This window comes from Anomaloglossus baeobatrachus, chromosome 1 (assembly GCF_048569485.1).
Source record: "Anomaloglossus baeobatrachus isolate aAnoBae1 chromosome 1, aAnoBae1.hap1, whole genome shotgun sequence".
NCBI lineage: Eukaryota > Metazoa > Chordata > Amphibia > Anura > Aromobatidae > Anomaloglossus > Anomaloglossus baeobatrachus.
In genome coordinates this window covers 7,212,252-7,225,749 of record NC_134353.1, presented here as the reverse complement: position 1 = coordinate 7,225,749, position 13,498 = coordinate 7,212,252, and the positions used below count along the sequence as shown (strand labels likewise).

The 13,498-nt window shown below is 49.6% G+C and overlaps 1 protein-coding gene across 1 annotated transcript in view; it reads right to left on the bottom strand.

Annotated features, from left to right (window-relative positions):
• The window catches only part of LOC142250746 (vomeronasal type-2 receptor 26-like), a 32,206-nt gene extending 18,920 nt beyond the window's left edge, over nucleotides 1-13,286 (bottom strand). The window contains exon 1 of the mRNA XM_075322962.1: nucleotides 13,163-13,286. Coding sequence (XP_075179077.1) covers nucleotides 13,163-13,286 — 124 coding nt within the window. The remainder of the gene's footprint in view (nucleotides 1-13,162) is intronic.
• Between the last annotated feature and the right edge of the window lie 212 nt (nucleotides 13,287-13,498).

Below are 13,498 nucleotides of genomic sequence, written 5' to 3'. Positions count from 1 at the left end.
CTAGGTACACTGAGTGTTTGCTAGTATAATGGCTTAGTTATAATGAGTTGGAGTGTGCAATGCAGGTAGAGGTGCTGCAAATGTCTTTGCACTAGTGGGACTATAGCAAAGTCCAATAGCCACGTTTAGGATGCCACTAGGTACACTGAGTGTTTGCTAGTATAATGTCTTAGTTATAATGAGTTGGAGTGTGCAGAGGACAGGAGGGTACAGTGCCAGGATTGTGGGGCTCTGGGTAGAGGAATGGAAGCCTGCCTTTCTATTCCCTCCTAATGGGGAAATGCAGCGACGAAATCCCTGACCTTAGCTACACAGACGCTGTCGCTGTTTTCAGGACCTGTCACCTATGGCTCTGACCCTGCCCGTACGAGCCCTTAAAAGGACTGATGGAAAGTGCTCTCCCTATGCTGTCCAGCGCTGTTTATGGAGCGCATACAGCTGTATCAGCGATAGGACTCAGGACGGAGCTGCGCCAGTGATGTCTGACACCAAAGACGCAGAAGAGATAATGGCGTCCTGGAGGAAAATGTCCGGTTTTATAATGCAGGGACATGTGACATGGACATCCTATCACACTTGCCGTTGCTTCTCTGGCTAAAAGTCCACTTAGCTGTGTGTGTGTCTGGGATTGGCTGACATGCTGGCCCGCCCCACAAGACGCGCGCGCTTAGGGAAGGAAGACAAGGAAAAAAAAAAAAAAATGGCGATCGCCATTATAGAAACAGCAGTGATCTGAAGGCGCTGTTCACGCACACTATACACTGAAATGTCATAATAGTGTGAGTCACAGAGTGACTTACACTATTACAGCGGAAAGCCAGCTATGAATTTGCTGTTTTTTTGCTGCTAGAACCGTTCTCGAACGTTTCTAGAACTATCGAGCTTTTGCAAAAAGCTCGAGTTCTAGTTCGATCTAGAACAGGCCCCAAAATCACTCGAGCCTAGAACTGGAGAACCACGAACCACGAACCGCGCTCAACTCTAATCTTAAGATGGGTCGTCATTTCATCTTCCAACAAGACAACGACCCAAAGCACACAGCCAAGAAAACCAAGGCCTGGTTCAAGAGGGAAAAAATCAAGGTGTTGCAGTGGCCTAGTCAGTCTCCTGACCTTAACCCAATTGAAAACTTGTGGAAGGAGCTCAAGATTAAAGTCCACATGAGACACCCAAAGAACCTAGATAACTTGGAGAAGATGTGCATGGAGGAGTGGGCCAAGATAACTCCAGAGACCTGTGCCGGCCTGATCAGGTCTTATAAAAGACGATTATTAGCTGTAATTGCAAACAAGGGTTGTTCCACAAAATATTAAACCTAGGGGTTGAAAAATAATTGACCCACACTTTTATGTTGAAAATTTATTAAAATTTAACTGAGCAACATAACTTGTTGGTTTGTAAGATTTATGCATCTGTTAATAAATCCTGCTCTTGTTTGAAGTTTGCTCTAACTTATTTGCATCTTATCAAACCTGCTAAATCTGCAGGGGGTTGAATACTACTTGTAGGCACTGTACAATCTGCAGGGGGTTGAATACTACTTGTAGGCACTGTACAATCTGCAGGGGGTTGAATACTACTTGTAGGCACTGTACAATCTGCAGGGGGTTGAATACTACTTGTAGGCACTGTACAATCTGCAGGGGGTTGAATACTACTTGTAGGCACTGTAGATGTGAAGCAGATGTTAATCAATCTCCACATCCAAAATACACATTGGAATATAGTTAAGAAAAATTAAGTACGTTGTTCTCCGATGATAAACGTAGCTTTTTGCCCCAGTATATGGGAGTGAAATATATGAGCGGTGGCAGTGATATGCTTAATTTGGCAATAAATTGGTATGTTAAGATATATGCCAATGTGTATGCCATGATGATGTTCTAAAACTATATGGCAACTCTTCAGGCCACTGACTCATATAGTATACTCATATATAAAACACTGTATTTGGGACAAGATATGACATAAATCTACACCTGTTCAGTGTGATGAACGGTTATTTATTATTTTGTTTTTTCATTTTTTTTGTTACTTTCTTTAATTTTTTTAATTTTTTGGTCATGTCTAATAATGGATAAATTCGATGATTGTATTTCTCTGGATCCATGTGCCCCCCAGGTGGCTCTCTTGTTTGCATAATAATTGAATGAATCTATTAATAATAAAATATCAAATATTTCATGGTGATTTGGTACTGACTCACTTCTTTCTTGGCTGGTTAATCCGATGCCAAGGTGTGGTATTTGGTGATGGTGCAAGGCTGCCGGCTGTCCTCCTCGACAGATCTGTGCCCCTTGCCACGATCCCCTGCGACCAGGGGTCCAGCTCCTCTAGGCCCAAGAAGGAGGTGGATACTAAATGGGAGTGCAGATTATGCAATACCCTGTGACGACCTGATAGTCCAGGGTCGTCACATAAGCAACAGGGCATAAGATGCCAAGGAGTTTAATGCATTCAGTTTCCCAGGGGATAATGGTTCAGACACTATGGAGCACTGCATCAGTAGGTACTCCCAACAGGTTCTGTAAGATATGAAGCCCCCCAAAATGTTAGGTTGCTGGTAGGAAGGCACTGGCCTTGAGGCAGAAGTTGTGCCACTGACACCTAGTATAAATAAACATTTGGTAACACTCAGACTATGAATTGAGTTGGTGGCTGACAGGCACTACACTACACCTGAACCCGTTGTTTTTACAATTTTGGGACTTTTTTTGCAAGTTGTAATACCTATTGCTAGTATAAAAGACACAAGGGATGTAGCAGTGCTGAGACTGTTGATTATTAGTAGCAGATGTCAGGACAGCTTTAAATCTCTCCCTGCCTGTGAATAAGCTGTCCCTATATCACACACTGCAGAAACAGGCCGTATGCAGCACTAATAGGAGGATTTCTTTTTCAGCAGTCCTAGGATTTTCACAGCTGCTAGCACACAGTGGACACTGTCTTCAGCTCTTACAAGGACTATTTTGGATTGTGCAGCAGGAACACTATCTGATAGAATGCACTGCACTGTCCCTGTACCTGTTTCTATGATTTACACAGTCGCTAGCAGCCAATGCTAAATATCTGGTGGGCGGTGTAGTGCATAATGAAACTGCCCCAGACTGTGCAGCAAGGGGTTAACCCCAATGCTGTTTTTGTCCAGCCCCCTCTCCCGTCCAGGCCCTGCTCTTCCTTTATTTGGGAGGGGACACCGTCCTGGCCCCTCCCAATTTCCCAATCCCACCTATAGGGTGTAATTTCTACCTATATATTGGGGTCTGGAGCGGTGTCCGGCCTCTTCCCCTGGTATCCCAGGATCCGGCAGCAGCTCTCCCTCCCTCCCTCCCTATTGTTAATGCTTGTTTTTTACTCGTTTTTCTTTTTTGGTAACAGTTTCTAAATGTTTGTACAGTGAAGTCACAGCAGCATGTGTCAACAGCATTCTGGTGAGAGAGCGGAAGTCCTTAGTCCTGTGGTAGAGTGTCCCTTCTCACCTGGAGTCAAGTTATGTTTTACAAGTTCTAAAGAGTTTGAAAAAAAGTTTATAAAATATGTTTCACAAGTTTTAATGAGTTTGTAAAAGTTTGTAAAATAATAATATATCAGTAAAGCTGTGACCGATATCTGCCAACAAAATGGTGTCTGTGTTTATTTCATTAGGACGGGCCTTTATTTGGATGCAATGGTCTTTGTTTTTGTCTGTGCAGTCTTCAGCCCTTAGAAGGACTAATATTAGTTGGCTTTATAAACGCTTTCCTGCACACAGTACAGTCTCACTACACCGGCAGCTCAGGAACTAATGCGTGCACACAAAATGCCGGCTAACTTATATAGCCCCTATGACGCTGTGCGGCCAAGCCAATCACAATAACACCACAACAAAGATGGCTGCGGCGTTACTGTGAGGGCAAGCAACGTCAGATGTGTTCATTGCCTGGAAAAAGGTGCCAGGAAGTCATGAAACAAAAATGAAAGTATCAGAGCGAATACCATATTAGCCGTTGGATAGCAAAAACCTTGGATATCCTATTAGCCGTCGGATACCAAATAGTGGCGAATATATTCGCTCATCCCTAATTATAATAATTCTGCTATTTTTAGGGCCAGCGTGTCGGGATGTGCTGCAGAAGACCAGAGAAGATGGAAATCTGCAGAGACGATATATGAATGTGAAAATTCATCATGACATCAGGACAATATGAAGAATATAAAAAAACGACTAGAGACAACATCATCTATAAGGTACCTGAATGTAAATGTTTATTTGTGATAATATGTCCCATAATTAGGCCTTGGTCCCACTGGCACATTACTTCTGATGTGAGCGCAGTGGGACCCCCACTGATCAGCTGTTCTTGGTGCAGGTGGCCGGAAATGCTTATTTCTGGATCTGCTCCATCCTCTGATGGTGTCCGCTGATGCCATTATCAGAAGACAGAGCAGACCCAAAACTGAGCACTTCCGGTCACCTGCCACCACCGGCACGGCACCTAGAACAAGCGATTGTCTGGGGTGCCAGGTGCCGGACCCCGACCAATCAGACATTGGTGACCTATCATAAGGAAAGGCCATCAATGTTAAAGTAGTGGACAATCTCTTTAATAAAGTCTTCTGCCGTCTGACAAGTTAAGAGTTACTATGTTTTTATTTATGTTGTTAGGAGCATTAAAGAGGTTATCCAAGTTTGTGATGAGCCTGCAGTGACTCTATGTGTCACTCTATGTGACTACAGACTTCTGAATTCTCACAGTGCGCACACTGCACGCTGTAAGGATTCTCTAGTGACAGCGGTGAGAGTGGGAGGTTATAAAACTGCAAGTAAGACATTTACATAGATGTGGTCACGAGCTGAACATACATGCTCAATGAAAATGAATTGATTGAGGCTGGACACATCAAATCAGAATGTGGCCAGAAGTATATGTGGCGCCCCTGGGCTTCAGGCACCACAGGGTATTACTCCATTTTTCAGGGGTAATGTCTATCACGGGTCAGGAGGGGGTTAACCTGCTGGTGCCTTCACACAATACACATATATAACAGTAAGGTGCTTACTCACAGGGGGTGGACTAGGGCAGACAGGATAGTTAGCCATCACGAAACATGGGACTTTCCCAGTCACTAGGACAACCACTGGGGGTGGGCACCACATGGGGTAGAAGTAGGCACAACAAACACACTTGAGATAGAACCTTCTTGGGCACAGCTTGGGATAAGACCTTGTGACTCGCCCACCCCAGGGCTATGGGACACCCGGTGCCGGGCAGAACTGGTCCGGTGATAGTCAGTGGTGGCTGGGCCCGGCTCCGTGGCCCTGGTGGGTGTCAGTAAAATATGTGGCTTGAAGTAATAAAGTTTGTGTTCGTGACGCCACCTGTGGTCTGTGGCTATTAAGCTGCCGCTGCTGTGTAAGGCCTCCGGGGTGATGATGTGGCAGCAATGTTGGTACTGCTCCCCACAGGTGGAGCAATGCCCGGGGCGCTGTTGGTGCTTGTGAGAGTCTATGGGGTTGTGCGGCTAACACGGTGCAGGGCCGACAGGCAATGAAAGAATCAGGCATAAACAACAGTCTCTTTACCTTTTCCTCTTTTACTTCGAACACAGTCCAGTCCTGGGAGACCGTTACAGGTGGTGATGGGGATCCGGTCGGCCTGGAAGTACTTGGGGTGATCTTTCTGGCCAGCTGAGTATGAGGCCTACTCCTGTGCTTTTCTTTGTTATCATAGGACCCTGCTTCTCTGAATCCAGCAATGGCCCTCTTTGCTGCTGGGACTGATGGTACGTCCCTTTCCCTCTGTAGCAGGCTGCGCAGGCCCTCTCTGGTGCTTCTCTGCTGGAGTCCACACCGGGCCTCGATGCTGCAGCTGTACCTTTGGGATGTTTGGGCCAGGGGCTTGCAGCTCTCCTGCCCTTCGGATTCGGCTACCAGGGAATATGTTTAAGCCCTGGTGGCCACAGACTCCGATGTCCGAGTCTCTCTGCTGCCTCTCAGCTACTCCTGCTTCTCTGGACCAAGCTACTCTAGCTCCAGGCCCCAGATTCAGAGGACAGCTCACTCTGCGTCTGTTCACTTCTACTGCTCCCTACAGACTAACTACTACTTCCTCCCTTCAGCCAGACTTAAGGAATGCTCCCTGAAGTTCCAGGTTCAGAGCTCCCCCTGCTGGCCGGAGGGAGAACTGTGTTGGGTGTTAACTTACTGGCCAATAGATCTCCCAATTACCTCCAGGCTCAGCATTAACCCTTTGGGAGGGCAATGCTGTTGTGGCGACCAGGTCCTGGGGCGCCACACTCCCCCTTAGTTAAATTCAGTACTCCCGGACTGTAGAAACAAACATAACATGTTAGAACATTTCATCCCATTATGGGAGGCGCATTACTTGAACGTTACAAACTTAAACATTACTATAAGAGTCCAGTGCGGCTCCCTGCCGGGTGTCCATTACACTGCTCCATGGGGGACCCGCCGCGATCAAACCCCCAACGTAGGCTCTGGGCGTGCGTCAGAGCATTGATGACCCCACTCTATGCACGCCGGACGGGTTTTCCTTCAGGGGTGTTGAACACACTAATGCTAACTATGAACAATTTAGGTGTTGGCCACCCATAGTCCAGTGGCCCAATTGTCCATTTTTGCAATCAAAGAAAAAGAAAAACATTTTGTACACAACATTACAGACATTTTGCATAACTATTTACATTCTAATAAGTACTCCCTCTCTTTCCCCTATACAGTTGACTCTCTATACCTTGGAGGGGGTTGTCCCCGAGTGCTGCGTTGGGACCTGCGTAGCTCTGGTGTTTGCCCCTGACTACTTGGTGTGTCTTCTACCTCAGCACTACAGGTGGGCCTAACCCCGATAGGTAAGTGTGATGGTTGCCTATGTGGTCTAAGAGTCGCCAAGGGTATGACAGGTTCACCACTGACAGGGGGTTGATCCTCCTGTTCCACTGCTGGCGTGTCATCTCGTGTTGGAGCGGACGGTTCTTTAGGTGGATCCGGAACCTTTTCTGTTTCTGGCTCGACCAACTGCGGAAACGTCAAAACTGGTACCACTATGGCATTGTTTATTCGGGTCCAAGTTTTGGGGAATTTTCCAAGGATGGTTTGAATCATATCCCCTTCTTTCTCTTGACTTTGGGGACTTCCTTGTACTTCTTCCATTTCTTTTTGGATTCTGCACCGTTCAGGGCACGCTTTCAGGCGGTCTCGAGAAATTGCTTGATAGGTCTTGCCTTCATCCTTGCTTATGAGGCATACCTTACTATTGTCAAAGTTGGAGGGGATAATGGTGTAGGGCTCGTTTTCCCACTGATCATCCAATTTATGCGTCCTCCGCTTCTTCTTGAGGACTTGTTCTCCAGGTGCTAAGGGAGTTGCTGGGGCTGTTAGTGACTCCTCTATTCTGGGCAGTGGATAAGCATCTTTATGTGTAATGCGGTTAATTTGCCTGTAATCTACACACATTCTCATTGTACCATCTTTTTTCTTTACGAGCACTAGTGGAGCTGCCCAGGGGCTACAACTATCTCTGATAACCCCAGCCTCCTTCATTTCTCGTAACATTTCCTTGGCACACTGATACTGTGCGGGGGGTACAGGGCGGTATCTCTCTTTAATGGGATGATGGTCACCCGTGGGGATTTGATGTTTAACCCCTTTCACCTGCCCAAAATCTAGGGGGTGTTTGCTGAAGACCCGCTCGTACTCCTGTACCACCCGGTAAAACCCATGCTTTTGGTGCGAGGGGGTGGAGTCGGTGCCTACATGTAATTTTTGGCACCAGTCTTCCAGCTGCCCCTTGGAGCCATTGTCTTCCGCCTGGTCGGACGGGATCAAGGGTTCCACTGTTTTAATGGTATTGTTGCTGACAGTGTACAGTTTTGCTACAGTGGCGTACCGGGGCAATTTGGCCTCCTCCTCCCCACAATTCAAGACACGGACGGGCACTCTCCCCTTGCGAACGTCTGCTACCCCTCTGGCTATCAGGACTCCAGGCCTACTGTCTGAATACACCGGTTCTACCAAGGCATGGTAATCCTGACCCTTGAGGCCTATTGCTGCCCGACACCATATCAACATTTCACTTCTTGGGGGTATTGCAATGGGGAGGGGGTCACTTACCCTCACACTGCCAATTTCTCCTCCGGCCAGCTCTACCTGCTGCCTCCTCATCAGGGCTCTGATCTCCCTCTGTAGGGCACGCTGCTGCCTGGAGCTGGCAGTTTCAGACGCCTGTTGCAACAAAATTATCACCTCGGCAATACAATTTTCTATCACATTTGTACCAATGGTTAGCAGTGGGTCAGATTCTTTGCGATCAATATCTACAATTATCATCCCCTGACATGGCAATTCCACCCGCCCCACTTTAATGGTTACTTCTTTGTACCCAATTTGAGGTAAGGGCTGACCATTACTGGCCACAATTGTTAAATCATCATCTGGGCCATGGTCAATGTCTGAATCAGCCCAATATCTTTTGTACAGTTTGTGGGGGATGGTTGTTACCTGGGACCCCGTATCCAGGAGGGCATTCAAAGGGATCCCATCCAGCACAATGGGAAGGACCGGTCGTCCTCCCACATACTTGCTGCGGCTGGGGTTTGAGCCGGGCTTCCTTACACCTGGGGGTTGGATCCTGGCCCCAGGCTCGGCCCATTTAAAGGACAGCGTCGTGCAATGTGGCCCGCCTGGCTGCAGCGGCGGCAGATCGGTTGTCCTGTTGAATCATACCGGTCTGTGTCTCTGCCTCGGGTCGGCAGAATCCTTCTCTGTCGCATCCATGGGACGTCATCTGGGCTGGAGGCCAACTCGATTTTTGCAGGCGAGGGGGTCATTTGTAGAGACTGCACGGTCTTGGCAAGGGCAGCCACAGTCTTGGTCAGCTCCTGGACCTGCTGTCTGAGCTCTGCAGTGGGATCCTTATCCAGGGACTGCGCCTCAGCCCCTGCAGTGGCTCGTGTTGCAGGCACCACCCCGGGGTACGTGATAGCAAGAGGCCGGAGGGGTACTGGGTCATTCGGTGTAGATTCTTTCAGTACCCTGATGGCCTGGTCCTTAAACTTTGCAAAGTCCAGAGCAGGGTTCTGCAGGACCAGGATACGCAGCTGGGTCCTGTGGGCATCTGACAGGAGCCCCTCTATGAACTGCTCAGTTAGGAGTTTGTCTTCTTCACGTACACTCTCTGGGTCCACCTGTTTAATTGCTTTCAGGGCCTCTTGCAGTTTTAAGGCATTGTCCCTTATGCTGTCTGTGGCCCGCTGCTTGCACCCAAAGAATCTCATCTTTATCTCTGCTGCGGTGCGGGTGTCAAAAGTACTCTTTAGCTTGGCCAGTATCTGGGTTGCTGTCCCTTTATCTGTATCAGGCCAGGACTTCACTTCATGCTGGGCCGCGCCGGCTAGCTGCCCCATTAATATGCCCACCTTCTGGCTCTCAGTCAGCGGATACACCCGGAATAAGCTGTGCAGGCTTTCTCTGAAGTCACTCAAGGTATGGGACTCCCCGGAGTACTGCGGCAGCCATTCTGCTCCCGGTATGTACGGCATGGTGATCGGCATTACCGGCGCTACAGTGGGGGCTGGGACGACGGCGACTGGGACTGCTTCGGCCGGTGCTGCGGCGCCTTGGGCGATGGCAGCCACCTGCTCTCCCTCTGAGTCGGACATCTTCCTCCCCCTTAGTGAACCTTACCAGGCTCCGTTCACTTTTCAAATTTTCTTCTGGGTCGCGCGGGGTTAACAGCGCTCTGCTCTGATGGCGCGCTCCCTTCGCGCTCTTTGTCAGGCACGCCCCCTTTCTTCCTGCGCTCGGCGCGGCTAATGGCGGCGGCAATTTACAACCAGTACACAGTCTTTTAAGCACAATTCCTGCAGGCGCACAGTACCCGGTGGGACCGGGCACGAAATCCTGTTCGTGACGCCAAAAGTTGACTCGCCCACCCCAGGGCTATGGGACACCCGGTGCCGGGCAGAACTGGTCCGGTGATAGTCAGTGGTGGCTGGGCCCGGCTCCGTGGCCCTGGTGGGTGTCAGTAAAATATGTGGCTTGAAGTAATAAAGTTTGTGTTCGTGACGCCACCTGTGGTCTGCGGCTATTAAGCCGCCGCTGCTGTGTAAGGCCTCCGGGGTGATGATGTGGCAGCAATGTTGGTACTGCTCCCCACAGGTGGAGCAATGCCCGGGGCGCTGTTGGTGCTTGTGAGAGTCTATGGGGTTATGCGGCTAACACGGTGCAGGGCCGACAGGCAATGAAAGAATCAGGCATAAACAACAGTCTCTTTACCTTTTCCTCTTTTACTTCGAACACAGTCCAGTCCTGGGAGACCGTTACAGGTGGTGATGGGGATCCGGTCGGCCTGGAAGTACTTGGGGTGATCTTTCTGGCCAGCTGAGTATGAGGCCTACTCCTGTGCTTTTCTTTGTTATCATAGGACCCTGCTTCTCTGAATCCAGCAATGGCCCTCTGTGCTGCTGGGACCGATGGTACGTCCCTTTCCCTCTGTAGCAGGCTGCGCAGGCCCTCTCTCTGGTGCTTCTCTGCTGGAGTCCACACCGGGCCTCGATGCTGCAGCTGTACCTTTGGGATGTTTGGGCCAGGGGCTTGCAGCTCTCCTGCCCTTCGGATTCGGCTACCAGGGAATATGTTTAAGCCCTGGTGGCCACAGACTCCGATGTCCGAGTCTCTCTGCTGCCTCTCAGCTACTCCTGCTTCTCTGGACCAAGCTACTCTAGCTCCAGGCCCCAGATTCACAGGACAGCTCACTCTGCGTCTGTTCACTTCTACTGCTCCCTACAGACTAACTACTACTTCCTCCCTTCAGCCAGACTTAAGGAATGCTCCCTGAAGTTCCAGGTTCAGAGCTCCCCCTGCTGGCCGGAGGGAGAACTGTGTTGGGTGTTAACTTACTGGCCAATAGATCTCCCAATTACCTCCAGGCTCAGCATTAACCCTTTGGGAGGGCAATGCTGTTGTGGCGACCAGGTCCTGGGGCGCCACACTTGCACTGACATTTAGCATTTAGCATTCCTCTCTCAACTTTGACCCGTGGCTTGGAGCTGGAGGCACAACCCGGGTTCCGGACACCTGGAACCGCAGCCCATGCCTCTCATTTGCCGGCGCCCAGCACTGCAGTGCCACTGGGGACTAGGACCATCCCCATCCATCCTCCGTTATCCTCCCTGGGGTAATCCTGCTCCACCTTAGAGGAGTGACACCATCCCGGCTGCACCTAACATCTGCCCCATTGAAAGACTCTGCAGCGGCGGCCGCATACCTGGCTGCGTACAACAAGTGACATCATGATCATGTGAAAGATTTTCCTAGAAGTCACCCCCATCCTCCACCTCCAACTATCACCCTCATCCTCCATTTCTGCCTCCTGTCCACCGCCATCCTTCCCTTCCTGTACGCCTCAGGGCAACTGAACAAGGCGAAGCCACCCTGAGATGACGCAGAGGATCTGCACCCCCGGCCCGGCGACAAGTAGGTTAAAACACCTGCCCTGTGGGGCGCTACATATACAAATCACATACTTTTGCTCACATGATCCTCCACTCTCGTTACTGGCACCGGAAAATCCTAACAGTGTGCAGAGCATGCACGAACAGTCACTGCAAACTTTCATCTCAAACCTGGACAACCCGTTTAATTACAAAATTAAGCCATGTAGTATCTTCAGTTTTAACAGCAAGTAATATACCTGTGGCACCCCAGTGGTCATTGGAGCCACAGTGGCATTGTTCTTCCCACCAGGGAACAATGCTATGCCTGGAAGCAGCGGGGAAATCTCTATGTCAGGTACAGTCACACACAACAGTTCCTAACTCAGGCCAGAAGGGGGAGCTTAAGTTCGGATAGGGACGAGCTTCCTTGTGCATTCTGGGTTTGGGAGGGGTTATTCAGAGAGACAGGAAGAGGGACCTGAGAACATGAGAGTCGGGAAAGGAGAACGGTTGCTGTAAGAGAGCTGTCGTGTAAGCTTTCCAGGACCGAGCGCAGGAATCAGGATACCGGGGTCCTCGACTGTCGGGTGTTAACGGCCCCGCAGTAAAACCCGGAGATCATGAGATTCCACATCTCCTGGCCCAACAGAGACTCCAAAGGCGAAGTAGCATCAAAGAGACCGGGGCCGTAAAAAAAGTGTGCCCTACATCCGACTTGCGCTGCCCGCCACAGGGGGCAAGGCATATAGTATTCCAGAAGAGGGATGCTGTGCTGCTTCAGGTCACAGTGACCCACATGCAGAGCGCACTAAGGAAGGGCTTAAACTACCTGCAAAGGAGAGATCCCCACTGCTACCAGGCTGACCGGACCACTGTAAATTCGGGACCATAACAACTGACCAGTAAAAGTTAAAAGAACTACCGGCCTGTGTTGTCCAGTTACTGTCAGTGTCCTCAGCCCTGCACCCCAGCTTACACCACCATAGACTGCCACCCCCATCATCCTCCCTGGGGCCTACCTCTACCTGTGGGGAGCCGAACCATCCAACCTGTGACACCATTTGCCCAGAGAACAGCACCCACAGTGGCGACTATTCCCTGGCCACACATCTCGGGTTCACGAAACTGGACAGGGCCACCTGTGACATCCCCTCACCCTGCACCAGCCCGGTGACGAGCATTTCCCCAAGGCCCCATGGGGTGCTCCATACCCACTGTCACAATTCCACTCTGCTCGCTGGTTCCACCACATGGCGGCTCCACTCTTGTGTGACTTTCATACTTTCATGTGACAATTAGCTTTTCTTTCAACGTTTCTCATTAAACATTGAGAGAATTATTAAGAGAAGTTTGTCATCACATTACTGTAAGTGTGCAAATCACATATGAATGATTAGTCACATGACGACCACCCAAACTGCTTGGTTAGGGGGGCGCCAAACTGAATTCTTGCCCCGGGTGCTGGAAAGCCTAGATACACCCCTGCCCTCACTCTGCTGTCTGAGTAGTGTTCTGTCCACGATGGAGTGTGAACGCTCACTGGGATGAGCCGTGCTCCGTGTGGTCTTTCTGAAGACAGCCAGGCCAGGAGATGAGACCACCCACTGACCCTCGTGTCTCCACAGAAGTGAAGAAGCATCTTATGTAGCAACGAGTCTGTGACTGAGCAGATACATTTTTTTTTAATTTCTGCTAAAAAAAAACATGTACAGCCTCTTACTGTACCTACCGGTCATATTAGAGATCTCTCCTTCTGAACACAGGACGCAGTCGTAGCAGCAGGGATGAATTGTCCGTCCTGCCTTCCTCCAGCTTCCAGGTGAACATGGATCTGAGCAGCGGGACACCGGCATCTGAAGGAAAAGATGAGAACTACTGTGTTTTTCCAAAAATAAGTCTTACCCAAAAATAAGCCTAAGCACAAATTTTCATCATTTTTTGTGTAAGGCTTAAATATAGGCCCTACCCCGAAAATAAGCCCTAGTCGCGGTTCAATAATAAAGTGTTCACGCCGCTGAAAAAAAATGACAGAATACTGCAGGACACCATCATAGAAAGCAGACAC